Source organism: Dicentrarchus labrax, unplaced genomic scaffold, assembly GCF_905237075.1.
Source record: "Dicentrarchus labrax unplaced genomic scaffold, dlabrax2021, whole genome shotgun sequence".
Classification (NCBI taxonomy): Eukaryota; Metazoa; Chordata; class Actinopteri; family Moronidae; genus Dicentrarchus; species Dicentrarchus labrax.
In genome coordinates, this window is record NW_026136712.1 from 19,579,166 (window position 1) to 19,607,078 (window position 27,913).

Consider the following 27,913-nt stretch of genomic DNA (forward strand, 5'->3'; position numbering starts at 1 on the left):
GACACGCGGCGCTATGTGGGTTTTGACTGCGCGTGCGCGAAACGTCACCGTATTTTTCTAGACGCAGCTGACGATGTAAACAAGAAAAGACAAGTCGAGGGCAACAGGGATCAAACAGGGCCGGTGTCACCGCACATGATAGCCATTGTACAGTCATAAACGGCGGACATGGGGCTGCCTGTTACTATTAAAGTGAATTTTCGGGGGAATGTGAAGAGGTTTCTGGCTCAGGATTTGGACAAATTGGAGTGGGACTCCGTTGAAGCCTGGGTAAGCTGCTAGCAGAGCGTTGTTGGCTAAAAACGCTGGCGCAGTTTGGTGAAAAGTAGGCCCAGACGTGGCCTAGACCCGTAAACAATAGAGCACCTGAAGGACAGTCGGTGCTGTTGCGGGTGGATGTGTACATAAGTGGTTATTTGTACGCCAGCGAGTGCGTGAGAGGAAACGCGGAGGGGAAGGTGAAATGTGCTCTGTTTGCTGTAATGCGTTTGTGTCAGTAGCTTAGCTGTGTAGAGGTGTTTCCATTATTGATGTTTTTTCATAACACGTGTGGTGGGAAGAAAAGTTCTGGTTTATTAAGGTGAGCTTCGCTGTGGTTTTGATCTCGATTCTTTTATTTTTTTTTTTTTGAATTGTGTTTCAGATCAAAGCGTCTTTCGGGATCAACCACTTTCAGGTGAAATACTTTGATGAGGACAATGAAGAGGTAAGGGAGTGTGTGTGAATGTGTGCGCTGCTGGTGGTGGTGTTATGTTCAGGACAGCATTATGATGATGTTTTGGTTGGGGCCAAAGTTCATTGACTCATTCTGAGCTTATTCACTTTGTTTTTCCAGATTTGCATAAACAGTCAAGGTGAGAAAAATACTTTTATCTTAATTTTTTATGATGATTTTGAAGTAAATAACAAACATGTGACGTAAATATTAAAGAATAACTGCAGAATATAGAAATGTTAATTGGTTACTCAATTGTCCAAACAACTTATTGATGATTTGTTTTATTCCAGATGAATATGAAGAAGCCATCAAGGTACTGCGGCACTGCTGGATTTCTGTAAAATAGTGAATACAGGATTCAATTTAACAACACATAACATCAAGTCATTGTGATATTACAGAAGGAAAAGTGCAGAATATGGGACATTTTTATCAAACATTGTACTGGAAATATTCAGTCAACCTTCACTTCATACATTTCTGATAATTACTCTCTACTTACATGACAAAAAATGCATTATATAGACATAATATACATAAGCACATTACAAATATGTACTTGTTCCAGTTAACTGGAGCTGCATTCAAAATATCTGTACAGATACACCAAGGAGAACAACCAGCAAGTCATATGATATTACAATGTTTCATTGTTTTCTGATAATGTCACACGTGTTTTTGACTTTTTGCATATTTGTGAGTCGGTCTCCTGTGGTATGTTTTCCATGCTTATGTTTTTCCCGAACAGAGTGCCGAGAAGCAGGGGAACCAGTTGCACATGAACGTATACAAGATGAAAGGACAGGCCTGTGGAGGCCCGCTGAAGACCGAGGTGAAGGAGCTGAAAGGGGACCTCCGGCCTGCACCTCCTTATCCATCCAGGGTCAAAACAGTGGACAAAGGCACACAGGTCACCCCGGAGAGAGAAGCTGTAAGGACCCAAATGGACTCTCCTCTTTCTTCACTTTCTTTCTCTTCTTATACACTCTCACGTATGCAGTGTTTACAGTGTTCTCGTACCACATCTTAAACACATTCTTATATATATCTTAGATATAATTTGATGTAGTTGTTGCCATAAGGTCAGATAACAGTCTTTCACTGCCTGTGCATTTATCTAGCAGTCAGTTTGTGTCTAATTATTTAAATCAAACTCAAATATTTGTATTTAAAAGTGACTTAATTGGGCTAAGCATAGGTTTGATGTAAGTCTGATGTATTTGGATACAGGTCACAGTAAAGGACACCAAGGGGAACAAACCAGAAGATGAGCCACCTCCCATGTGGTTCAGATCATACATGGAGAAGGTAAATAAAAAAAAAAAACAATCTGTGTAATTTCTCTGATTGTCTCTGAATGAAAGGTTGTATTAACTTCTACTAACATAAATCAAACTCTTTCTGTTTTCATAGTTTAAAGACGAGGTGGTGAAAGAGGTAGTGGAAAGGATGTGCAGTGACTTTTCTGGCCAGTGTTGTACCCACAAGACATCTGACGGGCCCCTTGAGGCCAGCGGGGCTACTGGCGGCCCTATAGGGCCCAGGCCGGGCCCCTCCACCTCGAATGGGTCCCTAGGCTATACCCCAAACTGCAGCAGCTGCAACAAACTCACCTCTGAAGGGGCCTACAAGTGCAGGTATGCATAGGACACATTCTAATATTATAATAATGATGATGATGATGATGATAATGATGATAATGATAATAACTTTATTTGTGTAGCACTTATATAAACAAGGTCACAAAGTACTTGACAAAATACATTAGAATGAAAAAAAATATTATATAAGTAACAATACTATGAGAATAAAATAAAATAGAACAACACAAACATTTTCAAGGCAGGCATCACAACGGCTTTCTTGTAAATATATGTTTTAAGCAAAGATTTAATAGCAGGTAATGTACTGTCAAGCCTCATCTCCTTAGGCAGCGAATTCCAGGGCCTAGAGGTCCTAATGGCAAAAGCCCAGTCACCCTTAGTCACCAGCCTTGACCTAGGGACTACCAGTAAGGGTAGCCTAGAGGATCTAAGGTTATTACTTGGAGCCTAGGGAGTCAAGAGCTCTTTAATATAGCTGGGGGCTAGATGTTGGGCCTTTTAAAAGTTATTAAAAGAATCTTTTGATCAATCCTTAACTGAACTAGCAACCAGTGAATGGAGGGGAGAATTGGAGCGACATGTGACCTATGATTGTTGTTTGTTAAAATTCGATCAGCAGCATTCTGCACTGGCTGATGCCAAGCCACTGAGGATTTACTTAGGCATGTAAACAGTGCAATTCCAATAGTCCAGGCATGAGAAAACAAAGGCATGAATAAGCCTTTCAAAGTCAGGAAAACACAAAAAAAATTTATTTTGGTAATGTTTGTTAGTGGAAGTAGCAGGATTAAATGAGATTGTTGACATGTGGTTTGAAATTCAGTTGAAAGTCAAAAGTGATGCCTAGATTTCTGGCTGAAGATTTTATATTGGTTGCCAGTCGACCAATGAACAGTTAGCTGATTAGGACCAAAGATTATTCTTCTATAAGAAATATAGGTTAAGGAAAAATTGGTACCTAAGTGACTTATGTAAGAGGGTTTTAGCTCCTTTAGTGCTTTTATGGGTTTTTTTTCTTTGTCTATGACTGTCTTTTTCCTTCATGTTCTGTGTTCTTTAATCATCTTTATGAGAATCCATACTGATGTTGGCGTTTCCCCTGTTAGTGTGTGCCCGTCCTGCATCCTGTGTGAGATGTGCAGACATAGCCATGACCCCAGCCACAACCTTGTGAGAACCAAGACACCTCTCTCCATCCCTGAGCATGGAATGTCGGGAGAGTTGAGGTAAACCCCCAAGACTGAGGATAAATCTTCCCACGTCTGGAAACACTAGGACATTTTAACTTACAACAGTGCTATCCCTGATATGCTATCACTTCTTCTGCAGTACATTAATGGAGGAAAACATGAATATGAATAGATGCAAAGCAGCAAATGCAAAAATGTTTTAGCAGCTAGAATTGATGTAAACAATGAATTGTGTGTGTATGTGTTTTGTTCTTGGAAAATAAACTTTTGATAGTCAACAAATAGGTGTTCCTGATGACATTTCAAACCAGGTTCCCAAGGCGAGGAGACAGGACAGTGCGCAAGGCCGAGCGACAGCGCCTCAAAGCTGAAAGGAGGCAGCTAAGAGCTGAAGTGAAGGAAATCAAGAAGAAACTGAGACTGGAGAAGAGGGGGCTGCAGTGGAGTGGGCCCTCTACCTCAGGCAGAGCCAACCTGACAAACATGACCTCCGCGTCCACCCAGGTCCCAGCCCTGCCCCCCCCTGCTGCCTCAGAAACAGCCTCAGGTCCAGCCCCAGCCCAAGGTCCCATCTCTGCCCCGGTCCCTGATCCCCAGGCCTCCAGTCCAGAGTAAGCGCCACCTCGGAAGGGCGTCCGACAGTGCTGGGTACCTCTAACCCAGCATGGATGCAATAAAGTCTTTTTCCAAGAAAAGAAATCAAAATATGCCATCTTTGTAATCTAGTCTGTATGAGTGTATCGCTGGCTGCTCTGGGGTTGTGGAAAATGTTGGAACTACCTCAATGTGAAAACTGCTGCTGCTGCTTCATAGATTTTCTAAGAAAAATTGCTTTTGAGCTGCAAAAAAAAAAAAAAAATCTGGGGTCCTGCTTTTTTGATTCGTAGAGAACAAAAGAGATGGGTATTATAAGAAACCAGGGCCATTTTCAACAATGCTCTGTACACTTGAAACTAGGGGTCCCGGGGTCTCGCACACGTCCTTGGTGCCAACTATGGCTGCCTTGTTTCTGGATGAAAATCTGCCGGATGGCACCCGTCTGAAGCCTGGTACCAAGTTCATCAAATACTGGAAGATGAGGAACTCGGGCACTATCAGCTGGACCTCAGAGACTAAGGTACCCCCCCCCACCCTTCGAGAGGACAGGCTCCACTCTCTCTTTGCTCCCCTGCTTCACTTCCACTTTGAGTCCCCACTCAGCTCATTGTCTACTTCTTATCCACTAACACTAGCTAATTTCTTACCCAGCCTAATACAACTAATGCCCTTTCTGTTTGAGATGTTTATTATTTGAATTAAGTTGAATCTGTGTTGTGGTTTAAGTTTAAGTCTTTGTCATTGTTTGAGTGCGTGTGTGTGTGTGTGCGTGTGTGCGTGCGTGCGTGTGTGTTTATCCCTCACTTGAATATTCTTTTTCTGCTGTGTGACTTTGGTTGCATGCTCTTGTCTTTGTGCTTTTTCGCATGTGTATTCCTATTTTGTGTTTTGTGTATGTGTGTACGTGCACCCAGCTAGTGTTCATGTGGGGAAACCTCGGCCTGGCGTCAGAGGAGAAGAGGGAGGTGCCGGTCCCCTTGCTGCAGCCCGGGCAAGTGTCAGTGGTCAGTGTGGCCTTTGTCGCTCCTGTGATGGAGGGGACGTACACCTCCCACTGGCGGCTGGCGCACTGCGGGTGTCAGTTTGGCCCGCGTGTCTGGTGCAGCATCGTGGTCGACCCCGGTGACAGCCGCAACGCACTCGGGAATCAGAGCAAACGACCGGCAAGTCTGCTATCCAATGACACCCTGTACAGCTGCAGTGAATAACATCAACTGCTCACATCTAGATTATGGCATTATTACTATTATAGTGATACCTGAGTAACTAAGTAGATTTACTCAAGTACTCTAAAAGTTTAAGGTACTTTGCTTGAGTATATCTATTTTATGTTACTTTTACATTTCAATGGGAAATACCGGTATTGTAGTTTTTACTCTACTACATTTATTTGACAGATATAGTTACTAGTTATTTTACAGATTTTGAATAGAAATCATTGAATAAGCTTATACAGTTCAACACATTGTTAAGATTGAATAAGTGGTTCAAACTATTTGTCTTTTTACCAACAAAAATAAGTGTCTGATCGGGTCCCATTGTCACAAGTTGTTAGCGAAGCTCTCAAATTGTTCCGAGAGGAAGAATCATCCACCATTTCACAAAAAAGCAAAGATTAGAGAAAAGTCCCAAAAAATGAAAACAGATTTGTGTAGCAGAAAGTAGTTTTTTTTTTATTTTCCTTCCTCTCCCATTTATTGTCACATGACCCGTCAGACTTATCCGCTGACCCTTTAAAGGGGCCCTGACACCTAGGTTTGGAAACCACTGGGCAAAACTGCCTGACTATATCTAAAGTTGTTGAAATCTCCACCTCAGAGTAAAGTTGTTCAGCCTGCCGCGTCTGAAATGATAAATTATAACGGCAAGAAAGACATGGCGATCCAATACCACATAATTTATCAGCCCCAAAACAAGACCCTGATACTTCCCAGCGCTGTCCCCCTTTACCCAGAATAGCAAAGTGATGACATCATACTCTGACAAAGGCTTTAACCTGAGCCAGGCCATGCAACAATGATGGCAAACAATCTATTATATGTATACATGCATATCTATTTTTTAAACTCATTTATCGGAGCTGTACTCGGTATTTGCCGATATGCAAAGTTAATCGGAAGGGAAGAAATGGTATTGGACCATCTCTTCGTCGGAGTGTCTTGGTGACCGAATGGTTACGGCGCAGACCACATGGCCTCCGCAGTGTCGCCGGTTTGATTCCAGCCGGCAAACCTGTGTTGCATGTCATACCCCTCTCTTCCCCCGGTCTTCGCTGTCCAATACAAAAAAAGGCAAACCAAATATCTTAAAATCTCAGAAACCCTCAAACACCTCACCAGTAAACTGATGCTTACACATATGAATCTAATTATTGGCCTCACAGAACATTTTACTGCACACTCAGTACTTTTACTTTTCTAAGTAAATTTAGCTAATGATACTTTTGCGTAAGTAGGATTTTGAATGTAAGGCTTTTAAAGATAAAGTATCTTTAAATCATTTAAGATTAAAAGTTCAACATGAATATGGCAGTATGAGTCCTGGTTCCAGAATAAAGATGTAACATAAACAGCGATGTTTGTGATGTGATAATACAGCATAATACTGGAAACCTTAAATCTAAAGACACTTACTGTACTGGTGTGTTAATTTAACGTTGGAACATAAAGGATCACCTTTGGATGCACACTGTGGTGATACTAATGATGCCATTCTTGTGTGTGCTTCAAAAGGAGGAGGTGATGCCAGTGGAGAAGGAGAAGGAGGTAAGGTCCAAGGACAGCAGTCCTGGCTTGTCTGTAGACCTGAACCATGAAGACTACTACTTCCCCTCAGTCGACCTGCTGACTGCACAGGTGCACACACTCAGAGAGCTCCGGCATTCAGCTCCTTAAAACATTTTTGTTTTAAAATCATTCACTCCTTTTGTATTGCTTCATCTCGTTGTTGCACATGTGCTAGATGACCAAACCGAGCCAAATGTCTGTTAGAAACGGAGTGAAATATGTTAGATAGACAAAGTGCTCTTTGATTTTGGTTACACAGCAGGAGTTGTAAGAGGACATACTGTGAGTTGATCAGTGATCAGTAGAACAGCATTCATACTCCCTGCATGTCTTCTGTTTTTTTAGGATCTGCTGTCATTTGAGTTGCTGGATATCAATATTGTGCAAGAGTTGGAGAAGGTTCCTAACAACACCCCTGTGGGTAAGCAGCTTTAAACTGTGGAGAATTAGATTTAACGCAAGCTGGGAGACAATTGTACAGTTTCTTATCCAACTTCCTTCCAAAGTTCGCTTTTACTTATGTTGGAAAAATTATGGCTTCCCTTCTGAAGTTTATTTTAACTCCACCGGGGCTAATCTTTGTGTATAAATTGTGTTGTGTTTGTTCTACCTTATTTGTAGATTTGACACCTTGCATATCCCCTCTTTCCCATGATGCACCAGTGTTGGAGAAGGCCATCCCTTCACAGATCAAAGAAGACACAGAGGTCACAGGGGTCAGAAAACTTTTTGGTGAGCACTTCTACATTTTACACATTGTGTGTGTGTGTGTGTGTGTGTGTGTGTGTGTGTGTGTGTGTGTCTGGTTCTGGTTCTGGTTCTGCTGCATCTATTTTCATTTTTTTTTCATTTTGTGTTTTGCCTAGGAGTGAAACCGAGGCAGCAGAGGGAGCTGCTGGAGCCTGTGACCCAGGAGGAGGACAGGGAGGAGGAGATCAGCGGAGCCCAGTTCCTGTGTGAGACGGTCATCCGCTCCCTCACTTTGGAGGAAGCCCCCGATCACAGACCCCTGCGCAGAGCCCAGCACAGCAGCCACAAACCGCAGGGTGAGGAGCCACTGTACCTCCCTTAATCACACTGTACCATTAACAAACCTTTGTTCAGAAATACAGTGTTTTGTGTTTAAAGGTTGCTGTATTATTAGATACTCAGACCTCGTTTGTTTTTCTTCCATAAAACATTTCCAGTTGTTTCCCGGGGACCAAGCTTTTGCTTTGAGAGAGCTGCAGAGGCTGAGAAGACGGAGACGGTGCAGGAAGAAAATGAGGAGATCTGTGCCATTAGACTTGAGAGTTCAGCTCTGCCTCCCATCACAGGTTTCAACCAGACTGACCAGGAAGAGGAGACAAGGCCAGGTTAGAGAATGACATTTCTTTTTTTTTCTGTTGTCTTTCTCTCTTGAATACATTGAATTAAATTTTTTTTTTTAAAGACTAAGACTGGTCTCAAAATATTTTGAGTTACATATCATAACTTATGCAGTAATTAATAATAATGTATTAAAATAAATTAATAATAAAATAATTGAGCTTTGCTTCTAATGTTTAGATGCTCATTTTGTTTTTGTTTTGCTCACCTATAAGTTCTTCTGCTGGAACCAGCGAATGAAAACCTACGTATCGGTTCACATCATGATAACGAGGACGAAGAGGTCATGGTCTTAAATGACCTGCAGAAGATGAGGGATCCTCTGGAGGAGAAAGCAGAGGGTGGAACCAGAGGAGAGGACTGGGAGGAGGTGAGGTTAACCTTTTTATACTCACATTTAAAGTACAAAGCAGATCATGAATGATTACGCTGTATAATGAGGTTTTAGTGTAGCCGTTCTCATGTAAAGATGTCCATAACTGTCAAAATCATCTCCTCCTTTGTCGCAGGTGAGCAGCCAGACCTCCTCAGTCTCCTCCTGCGACGATTACATCATTGTCCTCCCAGACTGCTTTGACACCAGCCGTCCTCTGGGCGAGTCCATGTACAGCTCCGCCATGTCGCAGCCCGAAACTGCTGCTGCAGCCGTGACCTCAGCCGATCCAGACGTACAGCAGGAGGAGGAGAATGAGGAGGAGGAGAATGAGGAGGAGGAGGAGGAGGAGGGAGGAGGAGGAGGACTCCAGCTCCGAGTCAGGCAGGGAGGCACCACTGAGAGAGAGGCCGGAGAGGACGGAGGCGGTCGATGCTGAGGATTCATCAATGAACACCTGGCCTCTGCCTGTCCCTCAAGTCCACAGCAGTGTGAACCAGATGCTGTGTGCCTCCCAAACCCTGGACGCTGTGACGCTCACCCCTGAAGTGGTGCCTCCGCCGGTGCTGCCTGACCCCCTGCTGCCCCCGCCGACCCTCTACTCACCCAGGTTAGATGGGTCAAATGGTCCCTGTGTACTTAGCATGCATAAAACAAAACATGAGAAACAGAGATATTATCAATATTACAGAAGTGTTCTATATATTATTTTGTATGGTTGGATAGAAGTTTGTTTAGGGTTGGGCTTTTATGTTCTTTTAGAATAAAGAAATACTGGGAGGTTATAAAAGTAGAGCAATTGAAACTGGAATTCTGCCAGACATAGCCAGTGTGAAAATGTTATGCTTTCTTTAGTCCTCTATATCACCTGTGGCTCTGGGAAACAGTGATCAACATTTGTCACCATGTTTTTTTTTAGAGCAAACACATCAAGTGAGAAAATGATCAACTGTTGCAGCCCTAGAAAAAAAGTTAATATCCTAGATTTGGGATGTAAATAAAACCTAGTAATGATCCCTATCCATCTTCTTTGTTTACTCTATGTTTCAGGTCTGAGGCACTGTACCTGGCTGAGGACCCCAGTCCTCCAGCCTGTGAACCATACGAGCCACACCAACCAAGGGTCCACCTAAATGGTGAGTTTGCACTATTTTAATCACTGGATATACGTGCGTAAAGTACACTGCAGTATCATAGTACATACTGGCACACATAGCATGTAACACATTTACCATTCACGCTCTAAAGTGTCCCAGCAGTATCAATATAAGATCTTTGCTGGTGTTCTTTAGGTCTTGTATGTACTTTGATTTCAGCTTAGATTGTTAAACTTCAGTGTTGCATCACAACATTCAGTGTCACTTTGTTGGCCTAAAACAGCCGTTTGCTACTTTGTGGAGTTATTGACTGTCTTACTGTTGAGGCGAGAGAGGAAACACATTTTGCTACTTTGTGGAAAGACAGGAAGTATGATAGCACACAGATTTCCAGGATTTGTTGCTTCAGCAAAAAGCTTCTTCCTCTAATATTATGCATGTTTACTTTGTGTTATTTCCTTTTTTATGCGGCCATGCAGTATCATCTGGTCTGTCAAGATCAGCCGGCTCAGCATCCAGTGCCTTTGAGACATATAACCCCAGACCCAGCAATGCTTTGCAGCCAAGGTGCAACACAACAGAGTAAAACTTGATATAAGTCAATTTTGTGAAGGAAATTCTGCACTTTAGTTTCTCTTCTTGTGTTTGTCCGTCTTCATCATGTTTTTGTGATCTAATACATTTGACCATGGATCAGTCTGTGTAATCTGTGTCAACACATAAAGTAATCTGATTCACCTCTTAACTTTAATCTGTATGTTTTTTGTTAAAACAAGTTTTAACTGGAACAGAATGTTCTCTGCAGTACTGTTATGTAACCCAGCGTAACCACATCCTTGTCTTTATACAAGGGGCCAAGGAGGCATCACAGAGGGACTTGTCAAGGGGGCCCTTTCTGTGGCAGCGTCGGCTTATAAAGCGCTCTTCACTGGACCAAACTGTTCAATACAGGTACATCACACAGCCGTGGCAATATTACATTACCAGCAAGTCAGCTGATGATCCCCTAAAGGCTAAAAACAAGTAGTTTGCAGAGACATGCTCAAAGGAGTTGGGTAAGGTTATGAGTCAGTGCTTCCTTATATAACTAGCCAAACATGCCCAAATGTATTGTTCTTCCTGTGCATGTAAATGTATTCAAAATGTGAAGAACATGTGTGATAATTGCATCCCAACCTGACTGAATTTGAATTAAACATTTTTTAACCATTTTGTGTTATTTCGGGACACATTTTGATCACATTTAAAGCTGCTATAATAAACATCCTTATATTAACAATCAAATTTCTATGTGTAATGAATGTGTGCACCAGAAACTGCAGTTCCCCTGTTTAGCATCTTTCAGCTAATTGTTTCTGTGATGAATTTGATGAAACCAATACCTGTTTTTTGAACAAGCTTCATCAATAGTCTGTTTTCGCTCCTCCCCCTTCCAGCGAGGCATCGACCCGGCCACCAGACAGGACCCTTCAGTGATGGCGATGCTGCTGGAAATGGGCTTCAGAGACCAGCGGCTCAACCAGCGTCTGCTGAGGAAGCACGGCTACAGCCTGCTGCACACCGTCAACGAGCTGGTGCAGATGGCCGAGGACAGCCAGAACAAAGCTGTCAACACTCAGCACTGAGGGAGGGAAAGCTGTGGGGAAATGCTACTGTAAGGCTGTAAAAACAACAGCAGCAAAAAAAAAAAAGTAATGAGAAGGAATTTATTTGACTTTTAAACCTAATGTAAAGAGAATATTTAGATTACGACCCGTGTGTCTCTCACCCTTTCCAGTGTCTAGATTTATTTTGAATTATTTAAAACAAAGAAAACCTATTTATGATTCATGCAACTGATTGGTTTTCCAAAGGGTGGATGGTTTATTTAGACCAAGAGTAATGATAATAAATATGAACACTGTTGATTAGAGAGAAAGGAATGAATGGCTTCTCCTGCCTTTGCCTTTAACTCAGCTTCAACATTTTGATTCAATTAATCCATATACACACTTGTAAAATATTATGAATAGTGGTTAAATTGCCTTGTTTACCCGGGCCATAGAGCCTTCTGTGTTGGTGAGAAGGAGCAAAAAAAAAAAAGTGTGTATTGTCAGCTCTTCATCTTAGTGTTCGTGTGGCTGTTGTAGCTGCTTCCTCGGCGCTGAAAAATAATTGTCTTTTGACAGGGCTTGGCTAGATTCTTCTCACAAATAGAGCAGTGAAAATTAATATTGTTGAATGTCATAAAATGATAGAAACGTTCTGAAAAAAAAAAAAAGCCAGCTCGCATTTAAGATGATGCTACTGAAGCTACATGGTTATTCTGGGTGTTAAGGGTCGGCAGCGCAGTAGCGAGAACGACAGATATTTAAGACTTTTCTCGATTTATCGTAGTGAAATCTGCCTAAACAATGCAATCTTTTTCTGTATCAAGAGTACTGTTATTTTAGACGTTGACATGTGGAATGTATACAAAACTGTCCGAACGGATCACTGTTCAGACTCGGATGTTTTCTACTGCTTTTTAGGAGACACCTGCATGACAGGTAGAGGCTTTAGAGATGAGTCATGTTCTTGTGGTCTTAGCACAGTCATAGTGGAAGATGTCCGCTTCGCGTCATCGTTTAAAAACACCCCTGCCTGCATTTTGTCACGTCCTTCATTCAACGACAAACCGAGCAACAGTCATTTAGCACTAATAAAAGGCGTGATGTCCCTTAACAACACATTCCTTAATCTCATAGTGGAACCAAGTATGTTTTATTTCATTACATTGCCTTTATGAAAGATGATCATTAGTTTACTGAAGTATACATGTAGTGATTTGACATTTGTGGTGTGAGTGTGTGAATTAAGTTAATGTACGCCTCTGTTAGGTTGATTTATTCCGTGTGTGTGTGTGTGTGTGTGTGTGTGTGTGTGTGTGTGTGTGTGTGTGTGTGTGTGTGTGTGTGTGTGTGTGTGTGTGTGTGTGTGTGTGTGTGTGTGTGTGTGTGTGTGTGTGTGTGTGTGTGGTTCAGGAGTTTTTGAACCATATTTTCTTATGTTCTGTCAGGCTCTAGAGGATAATTCTGAATATATCTACTACCGTATGCTTGTCAAATTATTCTTCTGCCACAGAGTGTATACATTAAATATCCTTCTGTCAATCCGCCAATAAACTATTTGCACATCTCTCGTCTCGTCACCCCTCTGTTAATGAAATGATTCTAGGTGTGGGTCGCCGCACTTCACACACTATATATATCTTCATATAGAGTACATTCAGTACTAGGTTAACTGCATGCTGTCAGAAGTGCTGAAGGTTGGAGTGTGCTGATTAAACTGCAGTTTTTACAGAATGAGGTTGGGTTTACTAGTACACAATATCAACACCTGCATTCTGTGTGATGGCCAGCAGGGTTAGGATGTATAATGCAATATAATGGAGCTGCCCATTGGCTGCAATAAAAAGCGTTGTCATGCAGTCTTATGGAGAAATGACCCGACTTCTCAATAGATTTATTAGCTGAGTCAGCAGTTTCATAATGAGTCGATGGTCACTATCTCTTCCTTACATACTCAACTCGCAGTAAGTCACCTCCGTCGTCACACCAATGGGTTAATGTCACAATGGGTTCACACTTTCTGCCTCCACACAACATACTGCTTGTACAAAAGATGGTCATCTTTATGATTACCTTGCTCTGTCCAAAGATACCAAAATCCACCTACCACCACCTCTTAAGCTCACAAATTACCAGGTTAAAATCTCATTTATATAAAAGCCATCCATTGTTAAACAACAGATATGAGAGTGGTATCCGTGTTCTCATATTTCTACGCTAGCTAATGAGCAGATTTACCAAAATGTGGAACTTTTGCTGTAAGGTTGGGGAAAGGTCACGGTTGTTGTTGAATGAAACAAACATAGAGTATCAAGAGGAAATGACAGGGTGTACATAATGCGCAGTGGTCACAAGGTGAATGGTGGTAGTTATAAGGGGTTACAGCTATTTTTCGCTCAGGTGGCTCCATAACAGGTTAATCTGGCCATGGTAAGATTCCAATATGGCCTAACCTGTAATGCTTCTTGGGTCATTTCCACAACTTCATTCTTTATCTTTTATAAACACGGTATCTAATAAAACACTTTTCAAACTTCATAATTGTTTGTATTTCAGCCTCATGTCATCAGTGCTAATAGCATGAGAACACTTCAGGTGATTTACCAAAACAGAATATATTTAGTTCTCAGAAAATAGGGTGAGAAGAGTCTCTTTTGGGATTTCCATGACCTCAAAAGACTCAAATTATGCTACTTCAATTTAAACATATGACTTAGGGGAATTTGTCAGGGTAACAGAACTGAGTGAAAACCAGGGGACCAGACTAAAATGTGTATTTTAACTAAAATGTTATACATTTATATGAAAATATATTAGGTTTAAATTGGGAATAAAGTCACACGATAATAATTAAAAAACTATTTTATAAAGTATTTTAATCATTATATTTCATGGTGAAGTGCAGGTACTTTTTTTTATGAAGGTTTTCACAGGATGTGTCTTCATATTAGAGAGCAGGAAACTCTGCTCAATAATAAAACATGTTATACAGATAGCTTTCCCTCCTACATGTGGGTTCAGTGCAATTTATTTTAGCGCATTGTGCGTGGATATGTGTCGCAACATTGTAGCTATAAAGCCAAAGAGTTAATGGAAAACAGCACATGTGATCTGCAGCTGGAGGCAGCCTGACCTGTCACCTGAAGAAGAAGGAAGTGTTCCTCCCACTGGGTTTTTGTTTTTCTGCATACTTGAGGTTGTTCTGCTGCCTCAGTGTACAGAAGCTCTTCGGGACTTACATGATAAAGGAGGTGTAGCAGTTTAACCTCCACACTGGGTGATCTTTCGGAGTTTAAAAGTCAAGGTAAGAGTTCATTTCACTCATCAGCTGAATGGATGCGGAGCGAATGCCTCTGCGCATGTTGGTGCTGAAGCGTGGTGCGTCATGTTGGACTGTTTTACGCAGACCAACAGGCAATATCTCTGCGCTTAACAAGCTTTAAATGTACGGAAGCTGGTCTGTTTTTGAGCAACAGGTGGTCATAAATGTAATGTATATGACTCCAGCTACATGAGCCAGCAGAATGCAAAACGCAGGATCCTCACAGCCTGTCGTACTTTCTTGAATAAGAGGCGGAGGAAGTCCTTTACGCAAGTATAAGTCGCAATGCTGCAATGTAACTAGTCCTGCTTTGAAAATGTCACTTTAGTAAAAGTAGTATGGCAGTAAAAGTACTCATTGTGCAGTAAAATGCTCCCTGGTCAGTGTTTTATATTATATATGATGTGTTTGTATTAATTTGACTGCTGTAGATGTTTTAGGTTGTATTTACAGCTGTCTAATGAATGTAGTGGGATAAAAAAATACTTTATTTTCCTCGGACTCCCTGTATAGTGGAAGTATGAAGCATAAAATGGAGTACTTGGGTAAAAATCATATTTGATCATTCCATTATATAATAAAAATGTTAAAATTCTGGAGGTGAATGAACCTGATGTTATGGTCAGTTAGTGATCAGGCCATCACAGTAAATATTAATATTATAATAATATAAAAATACATATAATATTACTAATATAATACTTAGTTCAACTTTTGGGTCCCTTTTTTTTTTTTTTATTTCCCATTAAAATAAAGTAAAAACAGTGTTTTCTTTATATCCACTGGGTTTAGTTCTGCATTTATTTTAAGGTTAAAATGTAGTACTAGTTTTTACATTTTATAACAGCTTTGGCTCATGTTTCACAAGTCGTTTGCCATTGTGAAAGCAGAAAGATTCAGTGCTTCAGTGATAAACTTCCAGGGAAATGTTGTAATATTACACAGAAAGTGGCTATTATTGCATCATTACAAGAAAATACTGTGCATAACAGTGCATATATCTATACCCATACTTTAATATAGCTTAAAAAGTCCAGAATATCTTACGGAATAGTAATTGTATAATATCATTTCCAGGCACAAACCATAAAATAAAGTCACTGAGGGTGTTTTTCTGTCACTCCCACACTCTGGACTCTGCTCACATCCTGACATGTAGCATAAAAATGAGCTTTTATTGGCTATTTAAAGGTTTGTGAGGGTGTTTGGCTTTATACGTAACTAAGGAAGCTTCGTGTAGAAGCTCTACGTACTGTTATTAAGCTGTTGAACTTGTTTGTGTTCTAGGTGGAGATTTCAGCCATTTTGGTGTGTTGTTTTGCTTCTTCAGACTGGACCGTTTCTCGCAATTAGGTGCCATGGTTACATCGTGGAAGAACAGCAAAGCCACAGAGGGACCTGATGTGACAAAAGACACGGAGAAGGTGAAAACACTGAGGCAGTTCCCTCCATATGGTGCCATGAATGGGAACTCAACAGGAGACACATGCCCCACATGTCGTGGCACCGGGCGAATTCCCAGAGGTTGGTTATCATGTAAAATGACTTGATCATGATTTTCATGATTTGTTACTGTATTTTAAGCAACGGCAGCGCCTTCAATGCAGCTAACTGAGCCAGTGTTGCAACATTCCTCATCCTCAGTTAACTTTCATTTCACGTTCCACAACAAAAGGAACACAGTCGGTTCAGCTGAGCAGCGTGTTTAGCCACAATTCACTTTCACATCATTTTTTTTAAGGTTAAAACAACTTTATTACAGTCTGTCTTTTTTGTATTGACAGGCCACGAAGACCAGCTAGTTGCTGTAATACCGTGTAATGATGTAAGGCTGAAACCCAGACGCACGTAAGGGACATATGTGTATTTGTGTGCTTTTTTTTATAGTTTTGTATTAGTTTTACATAATATGCACCAAACAAATCTATAATTTTATTACAGTTTAAATATAATTAAACATTGTTTTGTATACAACATTAGTCAGTTGTGTGTGTACGTCTTGCACATGTTGATAATGGTTGCACTTTAATATGAAACATTTGCATGTTTGTATTGCCTTACAGGAAGCTGTACGTCTGTGTCTCCATGATTGTCTGTCTCCTTCTTTGCTGTCTGTTCCTCTTCTTCCTCTTCCCGCGGAGTGTCATCCTGACGCCTGTGTCTGTGCTGTCGGTCATGGTTTACTTCACCCCAAATGCAGTTGAAATGGAGGTCACAGTAAGTAATAGGAGCACCAAGCGCAGCAGTGTTGTATCAAAGGCCTTTTACTGAGCAAGTCGAAGGATGTTCAGGGTTTGTTTGGTGTCTGTATAATAAACGACAGTACAATATTCTGCCCTGCAAAGCAAAACCACAGTAGCTATTGGTCAAAACCTTCCCTATCCTGGCTCTGTCCAGTTTTACACCTTCGTTTTTGTACAGATTGCACAAACAAGATATAGATTATGAGCTTTAGAGGTGTTGGTAGGCCTGTTTGTGGTCTTAATGCTAAGCTAAGCTAAGCTCCAGCCACATGTTTAGTTCACAGACATGCGTTTATCCCAAAATGTCGAACTATACCCAAAAAAATGGAGTAGAACAACATTTAAAAACACAATGAAGATTAAAATAATATCAGTTGAAACAGGATACAAATAATGATTGAAACTTTATATTCTATAACTTTATATATTAGATTGTAATTATCCTTCTACATACATGTCCTGTTAAGTTTTTGCTGAGCCACCATATTTTTAATGTACATGTCATTCACATATACTTGTATGGACAAAGTTCCCTGAGACTCTTTAATGGTAGAGAGTTGAGTCGGTTGCATCTGACGAGCTGTGTGTTTCCTCTCCTAGAACCTCATCAACATCACCAATGAGAACTTTGTCCCAGTTCAGATCATCCAGTTTAGCCTTCAGGGTCTGATCTCGGACTCAGTTGTGGGAAAGACCAAGATATCTAATATGAGCGCCATCCAGTCCCGCTCGCAGCAATCAGTGAGTTTCACACAGCAGGATTCACATAGAAAATATTCTGTTAATATATTTGCAATGCAATTCATTTCTCACCCTTCTTCCTTTTCCAGTACACTGTTAAAATTGACCTGCCTATCAGTGATAAAGGCTTAAAGTAAGTTGGAAATAAACCTTCATTTTCCAACAGAAAGAATGTATGATGGTGATATCATATATAAGTGATATAATAAAACGTCAGCCATTGTTGTTTATATGTCTGAGTTCAGCACATGTCCACACATCAACTGCTTTATCTCTTTCAGCATTTACTGCAAGTCGAGCTCTATCAAGATTCACACGTTATTTCTGGAGCTGCAGTAAGTGTCAATCTCAATCTTAAAACCAGCGGAAAAGGCCGCCACTTTCGCATATCTCGAAACCCGCAGGGTGTTAAAAGCATCGCTTTGTGCAGCACAGGGTTAAAAACCACAACCTCAAAACTGGTTCTTTTCAAAACCCGGTCTCATCCTTCAAAGTCAGATCTTTGAATCTGAAATGTTCTTTTTAGATAATACAAAAACAACATAGACTTTAAAAAAAAGTGGGTTTTAACCACAAAATCAAACATAAACAAGAAAACTATTCTGCTTATGACCGGCTGCTTTCCTACAAGGGTTTGAATGGATCACATCTGAACCTATATACAGCCTATATTCAGCCTGTTCTTACTCCCAACTTGTCCAATGTGGCTGCTCTGTCAGTGGCCCTATGTTTCAAACTAGGATGCTGTAGGTACCCTTCTAGTGTCAGTTCTGGACTGGCCAGTCTGGTGTACTGTTTTGATGTGATTAGAAGATTTTTAGAAGATATTTTAATTTAAAAACATTACATTCTTGTGGCACATTGACTCAACATTTAATCGAATTATCTAATGGTGGCATTAGAAATCAATAAATTCTTTTATTTCCAAATGTCTTCACTGAACTCAAGCATACCACTTAGTCTAAAACCATAACAGATGATTACATCAATTTCAGTTTATTAACACTAGAACGTGTTGACATACTGAAAACTAGCCTATTCTTAAGTTGGAAACCACATTTTTTCACAGTGTAATTTTATGATGTTTATACTGTACCACTTAGGACAACATTGCATTTCTAGTTGTCAGGGATAAAAGTTGAACACATTCATGACAGTTGAACTTGTGATAAAACTTGAAACTGCATTAAATTGATTTTTTGACCACTTGGGGGCAGCGGAACAAGCTCAACACATACATAATATCACCGTATAAAGTTCTTATGTTGAATATACAAAACAGTGATGAACACAGCAGACACATTAGAATTTGTGTAAAGTCGGATTTTTGTCCTTCTGATGAATTTAATAAGAAATATTGATTTAAAAACATTATGCAAACATGACACAGCAGATGCTGACTCCAACTATCTCTATTAATGTTTTTTTTCTCCTTTTTTATCCCCCCCAGAATGACAATGAATATTTCCTATCTCGCTCACACGGAGCAGGTGTCTCTGGACACCTTTGAATATATTGACTGTGGCAACAATTCAACAGTCCCACATCCTGTGAGATGATGAAATCAAAATGAAAAACACCAATGTGGGAGTGTGAAATAATGAATATTCTGGCCGCACTGCACCCTTATCTCTCTGTATGGGAGGTGAGTTTGTGAACGATGACTACTGTGAAAAGGCGTCTTATCTTATTCTGTATGTTGTTTTAGCATACTTTAAGACTTAAATCAACCACTACAATGTTAGAATTTAAAATATTAATGCTTAAACTACACGTTTGTCTTAGCATTAATGTTTTTTTTTGCTCTTATTTGTTTGAGACCTGTAAATCTGTATTGCAGGCAGAGTGGTCTCATAAGCACATTGTTATTATAACTTTGTATTTTTATTTGAAGACATGTAAATTTCTTTAAAATTGAACTTATTACACAACAGTCTTGGAAATGGGCAGGATGCCAGATATTGTGTAAATAGGATGTTAATCTCTGATCAGATCTGATATTCTTGTCTTTTGTCATTTGCACTTCATTAAACTGTGGCATTTTACCCTCCATGAACCCTCCGTCGTCACACTACAGCACACTGTAGACTCTGCTAAATTGATCCTTGTTGTGTTAAGGTGGTGCTGAATTACATAATAATGGCTGCATTTCCCGACAAGGAGCCTTTTTCCACTCCCATAAAATGATAGTCACTACTATTATGAAATCACATATGTCACAATTAATATTTATATTTTGTGACTGCGCCCAAGTTCCAGAAAACGCTGTATTTTCACTTTCACCTCTGGACATGCATATCATGTTGCTTTTATTTGTTTTAGATATCACAACATTGAAAAGTAACTTTAAAAGCACGTATTTTCCAGCAATAGGTATGCTCATTACTCTGGATAATCCTCCATCCAAATACTGTCAACAAATATACAGGAGCCATTTGTGCAGGAGAAAGTAGTTCCTGTGAAAACTGTTGACAGCGAGGTCTGTGGATTATCCAGACTAATGGGGGTAACTTTAGCTGGAAATAGACGTTGCTCCTGAGTTATGGGAGGTTTTTCTGTTTCTGGAAAGATGACTGTTTAATTATTAAAGTAAATTGTGTTAAAAAAGAAGAAACGTTTCTCATCAGCTGGGTACAAATGTAAGATTTTTTCTGCTTTGGTTTTTTTTGGTGAACCATCCCTTTAAACTCATGTTGCATAGCATTACACACAAACAATTAAATCAGGTGCTTCTCTAGCCTCTGTGGATGAGCAGTGGTGGAAAGTAAGTACATTTACTCAAGTACTGTGAGCCTATTTAAGTCAAATTGTGAGGTACTGGCCCTTTACTTGAGTATTTCCATTTTATGCTACTTCATACTTCTGTGCTTTTTACTCCACTACTAGAGTAACTTATTTGACAGCTATAGTTACTAGTCCGCAGGATGAGATTTTACATATAAAACCAATGATCAGTTGACAAAATATGATTTATTGCAATGGTTTAAACTTCCCATCAGGATATAAAGTCATTGCAATTAGCTTCCTCCCATTACATTAAAACACTGATAACATTTTAATGTATCAGTCATTATGATCCAATATTATTATTCAAAAATAATAACATGGAGTCTGGAGTCTGTGCCATAATGTGTACTTGTATATGCAGGACTTAATTATAATATAAGCAATCATTTTTACATTGTAGCATTGCACTTAAATGCAGATTAAAATCCAATCAGAGAGAGATGTTGTGTGGGCAGATTGCATGTTTGCAGACATTTGAGTTGAACACTTCAGATATCGACAGTCAATATTACTTTCTAATTATTTTTAGTGTCACCCCAGAACACAGGAAAGCATGAACATCTACAACAGGATTTATATTTAGCTCCAGTTCGTGAAGTTCTTGAGAGTGGACACAGGGTGGAGCCAGTGCTTTGTCAGACAATGACAAGCTCCAGTATGTATAGTGAAAGATGCAGAACTGATGTTAATTGTGCTAAATTACATGATTGTGTTCCTGCCAAGAAACTGTCATTTTTAAAAGCATACAGTAATATATGTGCACAGAAATAAAAATAATCTACATACATGCAGCTTGAGATCACTCAATCTGCAGAGGCAACTATGGCTCAGTAGAATACTGAAACACGGTTTATTCTCACAAGTACTGAAATACTGATACTAAACCTTCATGTTACTTTGCACTTCTACTCCACCACAGTTCTATTGTAGTTTTTACTTCATTACATTTATCTGACAGCCATAGATCAAGATTTTGTGTGTCAAATATCATCAGGTTATAAACACAACAGTATATAAGCCACAGTTGTTAAATTAGCTTTATATAATATTGACAATATTCAGATGCTGCTTACAGGCTGCTTTACAGTTACAGAAAAAAAATGAAATCAGATTAATGTTACATTTAGTAAAAAATAGGGATTACTTACACCACCACTAATTCTAAAAAGCTTTACATTTATTTCTGTTTCCAGAAATAAGTGTTCTGTTGTCTTATAGAATACACTTGCATCAATACTTCTTATTGACATTTCTTTTCTCTTGTTTTTATTTCCATATTTGGTGTTGAGGTAATCCAAAAGTACAGAACAGAAAGTAATCAAGAAAATCAAGGAATTAAATAATAAAGTTACTTTAATATTGTGATACTTGAATTAGGTTGCTGACTACATTTAATACTACAACAGGTAATTATTAACTGTATCAGATTACATTTTTAAAGTTAACCCTCCCAACCCTGGCTGCGTATATGGTGATGAATCAGGTATAAAAATCCAATAATGTGTAATAAATGTAACACTTTGAATGTAGCCATTTCTGCTCACACACATTTTGAATACAGGACTTTAACGTGCAGCAGAGTATTTTATTTATTTATGTTTTTATTTATTTATTTATGTCACCGTGGTACTGCTACTCTTCCTTGAATAAAAGATGCGTGCGGCCGGTTGTCGTGCCTCCTCGCACCGTGCAGTTCCCCGCTGTCACCGGCAGGGGGCGTTGGGTGGCGTGTCCAGGTGGCCGTGACGTCACCCGGGCTTTAGGTGCCGTGCGCTCGAGCCTCTCCGGGGCTCCTCAGTGCTGCTGGAGGAGAACAGGAGCGGATGTGACCCCCGGGACAAACACAATTTGTTTACAAGTCAACTATGGATGTGTTCATTGCCTGTGGATGATGTGTTCGGAGCGCATTTAAAAGGTAGGAATTTTTATTATTTTTTTTAAATGTGCACGGAGGAAGGACAGTTTTTATTGAGGTGGTTTCTTATTGTGTTAACTGTGTTAAAACTGCATTTTTATATTAGTGGCGCTCATTTTGTCCGGTGAGCTCATAAAGTTACCCCTACAGGCTCTCTGGAGGAGAAGTTGTTTCATTTATGTGTGTTTTTTTTGCACACTTCGTGGTAATAACATGCAGTACAAAATATATGTGCCGTGCGAGAGAGGACGAAAACTAAGGTGGCTTATTCCCAACAGAATTATTTCAAATACAATCAAGTAATTAAAAAAACACCCGATTCACAAACATGACTGTGCGTTTTCCCCCTATAACCAATAATCGCTGAATCTCTTGCAGCAGCAGGATTTTCTTTAGGGTTAATAATAGATATCTTCCTGCAAACATGCAATGTCTGTATTCTGTCCGAAGGCAGCTGTTTGATGGGTATCAGGATGTCAACAACAACCGGATTAGTGCTGCTGCTGCAGTCCTCGCAGACAGAGTGAATACATATCATCCATCCATCCGCTGCATTGGAATCAATCTGCCCCAAGAAAAGCCTTTCAGGTTTTAGCAGCCTTAAGAGGATTAGGCTCTAGATAACCTCAGCCACCCAATTAGCTGTTGTTTGGCTCCGTAATGTGGCACTGAAAGAAAGCCCAAGATATGTATTGTTTTATGTAATCAGAAGAGAAGAAACTCAAGTATGGAGGCTTGGTTTAATAGAATGGTGGGGGGGGCAGTTTGCTTATAGTAAAGTCATAAATCTCAGCTGCAAACAGGAAGTCCCATGTTGATAAGATTAAATTTGGAAAGCACTCCCACTGATAATCATCAATATCTATTCTTTTGTGTTCCTCAGGTGACACTGTGAAATAGCACATGCAAACACACATTCCTTTAGCACCCATTGTCTTCAAATTAAATGTTAACTCTGTGCTATGTGTGTGTTTTGATAAGGTCTGCCTCTGAGGACAGGGAGCAAATGCCAATCTGCTGAAGAAAAAAAAGGATTAAATCAGGAATCTGTCACCTCACCTAAGTAGGTGTGAATTGCTGGCTGCGGTCATGGGGAACCAGCTGACTGATATGGCTCCGAACACGCCGTCGTTCCTGCCAAACTTCCAGTCTCTGCACGTGGTGGTTATCGGGCTCGACTCCGCCGGCAAAACCTCTCTGCTCTACCGGCTCAAACTGAAGGAGTTTGTGAAAACCATCCCCACCAAGGGCTTCAACACGGAGAAGATCAAAGTGGCTGTGGGGACGTCCCGGACCATAAACTTCCAGGTGTGGGATGTGGGAGGTCAGGAGAAGCTGCGCCCGCTGTGGAAGTCTTACACCCGGCGGACAGACGGGATGGTGTTTGTGGTGGACTCCACTGAGCAGGAGCGGATGGAGGAGGCCAAAGTGGAGCTCCACAAGATCACCCGCACCTCAGAGAACCAGGGGGTCCCCGTGCTCATCCTGGCCAACAAACAGGACCTGGATTCAGCCATGTCTGTCAGCGAGGTGGAGAAGCTGCTTTCTGTCCACGAACTGAGCACGTACACGCTGCATCACGTGCAAAGCTGCAGCGCCGTGGACGGTCAGGGACTCCAGCCGGGCCTGGAGAAACTTTACGAGATGATCGTGAAGAGGAAGAAGATGGTGAAGCACAACAGGAACAGAAAGAGATGAACTCTTGGCTCACACTGTGGACCTTATTAAATTTATCCACTGTTGAGACACTTCCAAGCTTAATGGTCCCTTTTAATGGGGGAGCGATTTGTGCCAACAAAACAACAATTACACACGGCCTTAGGGTCAGGAGAAATGGATTTGCTCATAACAACTGAAGCAGTATTGACACATTATTTGTTCTGCAATCGTGCAGCTGCCCTTTGAAAGCTTAAGTTAAAGATTTAAAGGGAACCTCGCTAGCAGTTAGTCTTCACTAAGTGCTTTTCTACACTTGTTTTAGAGAAGAATTCTTTTTCAACGTTTGCCTGTTAACTGTGGGACTAATATATGGACTCATTTGCATCCATGTGGCAGGTATGAGGGGAAGAGAACTATAAAATAGATTTTAAAATATCCTTATAATCCTTCACAAGCTTGCACACAATCTGCCCCACTGTTTTTGTTCCAGACGCTTCCCCCGAAATATTTATTCCATATTTTTGTGTTTGTGTTGGACAGAGGGACTTTTGTGTCTTTCTGTGACTTTTTTGTAAATTATATTAAAAATGAAACTCAGTTCAGCGGTGGCAGAAGCACCAAATGATATTAACTATCAATGCCATGGAACCAGTGTTCCTAAGTGCATTCCCCTTATGGCCACAGAGGTTAAGTTTCAGTTACTATAACAATAGTGTTTATACAAATTGTACATTTTTGTAACACTCAAGACTTAATAAATCTAAGCACTGTACAGAACATTCATTGCTTTCCTTGTAGTTAATAGGAGTGAATGAGGGAACACCATCATGGTTTAATATTAAAACATTGAGCCAAATGTATCTACAGACATCTACAACAAGACATCTGTTCTCTAAACGTACAATATGTCATTTCTGCCGCTAGGGGGGTCTCTCACATCAAAGCAGTAACAAAAGACGAAGTTTGACGGGGTTGTGATCATGGGATCATGGGAGTTGTTGTCTTCGTTCAAGAGGTTTCTAGCGGGAGCTGGATTATCTGCAGAGGTCTGCTCCCCTCTAAAACAAACAGATCTGTTAATTAAAACCAGTGATAACAGAGAATAAAGCAGTTTCACTTTAAAAGTCACTGTTTGTCCGACACCATTTGGCAGACAAAGGACGTCCCCGAGAGGCTGCGAGCCGAGATGCTGTTAACGTTAGCTCAGCTTGTTTCTCTGATAACTTAAGATCCAGACGTTTAATGACTAAAATCCTTAAAATTATTAAAATATAGTGTTAAAAACGACCAAGATTTAAGAAATGTATCATAAAAAGGTAGCTTAAAACTGAATAAAATGTCAACCTATAAGAGCTTCCTGCAGACAGCCACAATGCGGACACAAAGGGGAAATGACGCCACTGATGCAACCGATCAAACGCACTGTTTTTAGTGAAAAAACCCACTGTGCCCAGGACCAAACTGCAGACAGACGAAGATAGTGACTATCGGGCGAATGTAGTGCAGCATTTGCAGCTATAGAGCAAGACATTTCCCTTTGGAGTTTGCAGAGACCAAAAGCAGAGCTAAAAGGATTGCACAAACATCTGTTGGATGTGGAAATAGTAAACTATTTACAAAAAAGTTCACTATATCAGCCTAAAAGGTAATAATATAGTTAGCAAAACTCATAAAACCACTTTCATTCAAAATTTGATGTCCGGAGTTGTGACCCTCCTCCCTTATTCATGGCTGAATCAGCAAATGAGGCTGTCAGAGAGCTGGAGTCCACTCCTCCTCCCCCACACAAGCCAAAGCAATCCATTCACTTTGATTCTTGTCTGCCAGCTGCTGACATTGTAATTGCATCAATTAGTGGTGAGGTGCTTCAGAGGTGAGGTGCTTCAGTCCTTTTGTGTGCTCATGTCACCTGAGGCCATCATCAGCATACGCTCTGCTTTACTGTACCTCTGGTAAACTGACTTCCACACCAAAAAAAAAAAAAAAAAGATGAAGAACACAGTTGAATTTGTAGCTGTGTTTATACATTTTTCAACATCTCATTAAAGAGTTGTCCCAAAACTGGGTTAGGGGTTAGGGTTAGGGTTTTTCCAGAGAAATATCACTGTATGTCTGGAAACAAAACACAATCTTACCATTATTCTTATTTCACTTTTGTGTTTTTTGAGAATAATTCATCACAAAAACTTCCACACAGGAAGTGGCTGATCATTTTTGCATTAATCATTTTTCTTTTTGTAGATATGTTTTGGGGCTTTTTGCCTTTATTTGACAGGACAGCTGAAGATAGACAGGAAAGGGGGAGAGAGAGGGGATGAGACACAGCCATTCCGACTCTGATTCTGAGCCACAGGTTGGATTCAAACCCATTGCTGCTGCAGCAAGGACTCCTGGCCCTTGCTGGCCCACCAGGTTGCCCTGCATTTACTATTTTTTTAGGTTATTAGAACAGCTTATTTACGATGTGTCATGTAACAGTCCATTATCATTGCATGACCAGTAGAAACCATTAAACCTACTCTTGGAAATTATGAGTGTTCTCAATTAAAGGTTTTAATCCACTTGCTTTTCCACAAATCTCTTAAGTTGCCACTCAAATATATTACCCAACAAATACAAGGTCCAATCTACAGGTCACACATTGGTGACCTGAATACCAACTCTCTCTCTGTGTGTGTGTGTGTGTGTGTGTGTGTGTGTGTGTGTGTGTGTGTGTGTGTGTGTGTGTGTGTGTGTGTGTGTGTGTGCTCCTGCTGCATATTTGTTTCGCTCGACATGATGAGATAATGACTTGTTACCTACTCAGATGCCTCCTGCTGTTCAGTGTTCTTTAATGCTGAATGTCAAAGCAGACATAAATGCATGCGCATATGATATGACAAGAGACCTACGCACCCAAGCACACACACAAGCACACACGCAAGCGTACACGCACATCTTGACTTTTGCGACCTCACCGACGCCAGTATTAACAACGGTGAGCTCATTAAAACTTTCAAGGATGTCTTTTGCAGAATCATCTTGACACAGCAGCTGGTCCCTGAATAAATTAGCATCATGATGTGGTGTTTTCAACAGCTGAGACACACTGTGGGCATGTGGAGGCATCGATCAGCCAACGAGAAACATTCTGCGGCTGAGATTCTCTGCCTTGAGTAAAAGGTGTAGAAGACACTGGACTGCAGCTAAGGAAAGGTGCTGTCACACTGACATTATTCTGCACACTTGACTGACTTGCTGATTAGGAGCCGTGATCCCTCCACTGGGGCGAAAAACCTGCATGTGCATCTTTTTCTTTTTTTTGCTTTTGCATGTTTCTGTCTCTGTTACTGTCTGTGTCCCCGTCTTGCCACTTCTGTTTTCGGTGTAATGAGTGGCTGGCTAGAAACACACGGAAGAGGGAAGCCTTGGGGAGCATGTGTCAAAAACACACATTTTCTATCAGTCAACCCAAGGACATAGACAACCCTAATGTTTCTTCCTGTTCTCCTCAAAAAACATGCTGCAGTCGCTGTGCCAGTTGTGAAACACGAGTTACATTGTACTATAAGCATTATTCAGAAACCCCATTTGTCTGACAGACTGTTATTATTATTATTATTCTGAAGACCTGTTGTTCCGAAAATACACAGTCTAGTATCAACCAACGAACAAAAGTTAACTGAAGTAACAAACTGATTTGAACCCAAACCATGATCTTCTCAGAAACATGACCAAGTAGCCTTGGGTGCCTAAACCTAACCAAACTTCGATCCTTTCACAATGTGTATAATAATGACCAAGGTCACCTGACTTCGTCCCTTCCTGCACATCCAAAACTTTCAAAAAATGGGCCTTTGGCAATGGGCATATGTTGTTTAGATAACAGGATGTCAGCATACCTGCATGTATAACATTTACCATGTTTACCATCATGGTTTAGTG

The 27,913-nt window shown here is 40.5% G+C and overlaps 3 protein-coding genes across 5 annotated transcripts; all 3 read left to right on the forward strand.

Moving 5' to 3' along the window:
* Positions 1-42: 42 nt before the first annotated feature.
* On the forward strand, positions 43-12,889 carry nbr1a (NBR1 autophagy cargo receptor a). 2 transcript variants are annotated; one of them, XM_051416617.1, is made up of 23 exons: positions 44-270; positions 644-706; positions 836-854; positions 1,009-1,031; positions 1,467-1,649; positions 1,949-2,026; positions 2,132-2,355; positions 3,429-3,548; positions 3,824-4,123; positions 4,470-4,629; positions 5,024-5,272; positions 6,842-6,964; positions 7,241-7,316; positions 7,517-7,627; positions 7,762-7,941; positions 8,083-8,250; positions 8,479-8,633; positions 8,773-9,015; positions 9,053-9,246; positions 9,687-9,772; positions 10,213-10,300; positions 10,585-10,684; positions 11,170-12,889. In XM_051416617.1, exons 1-23 carry the CDS (start codon positions 169-171, stop codon positions 11,356-11,358), a joined length of 3,234 nt encoding a protein of 1,077 aa, XP_051272577.1. In that variant the 5' UTR covers positions 44-168; the 3' UTR covers positions 11,359-12,889. The 2 variants fall into 2 exon arrangements, with proteins under 2 accessions (XP_051272576.1, XP_051272577.1); XM_051416616.1 differs by lacking the exons at positions 9,687-9,772; positions 10,213-10,300; positions 10,585-10,684; positions 11,170-12,889 and having other exon boundaries at positions 43-270; positions 7,559-7,627; positions 8,773-9,246.
* Positions 12,890-14,436: 1,547 nt separating this feature from the next.
* On the forward strand, positions 14,437-19,678 carry tmem106a (transmembrane protein 106A). Of its 2 annotated transcripts, none has more exons than XM_051416624.1 (8): positions 14,437-14,626; positions 15,932-16,168; positions 16,429-16,492; positions 16,708-16,861; positions 17,488-17,628; positions 17,718-17,761; positions 17,910-17,963; positions 19,079-19,678. In XM_051416624.1, the coding sequence occupies exons 2-8, from the start codon at positions 16,003-16,005 to the stop codon at positions 19,185-19,187; spliced, it is 732 nt and encodes a 243-aa protein (XP_051272584.1). In that variant the 5' UTR covers positions 14,437-14,626; positions 15,932-16,002; the 3' UTR covers positions 19,188-19,678. The 2 variants fall into 2 exon arrangements, with proteins under 2 accessions (XP_051272584.1, XP_051272583.1); XM_051416623.1 differs by having other exon boundaries at positions 14,438-14,626; positions 15,975-16,168.
* Positions 19,679-19,818: 140 nt separating this feature from the next.
* Positions 19,819-24,768, forward strand: arl4d (ADP-ribosylation factor-like 4D). Its single transcript, XM_051416625.1, has 2 exons — positions 19,819-22,330; positions 23,312-24,768. The coding sequence occupies exon 2, from the start codon at positions 23,420-23,422 to the stop codon at positions 24,026-24,028; it is 609 nt and encodes a 202-aa protein (XP_051272585.1). The 5' UTR covers positions 19,819-22,330; positions 23,312-23,419; the 3' UTR covers positions 24,029-24,768.
* Positions 24,769-27,913: the final 3,145 nt, after the last annotated feature.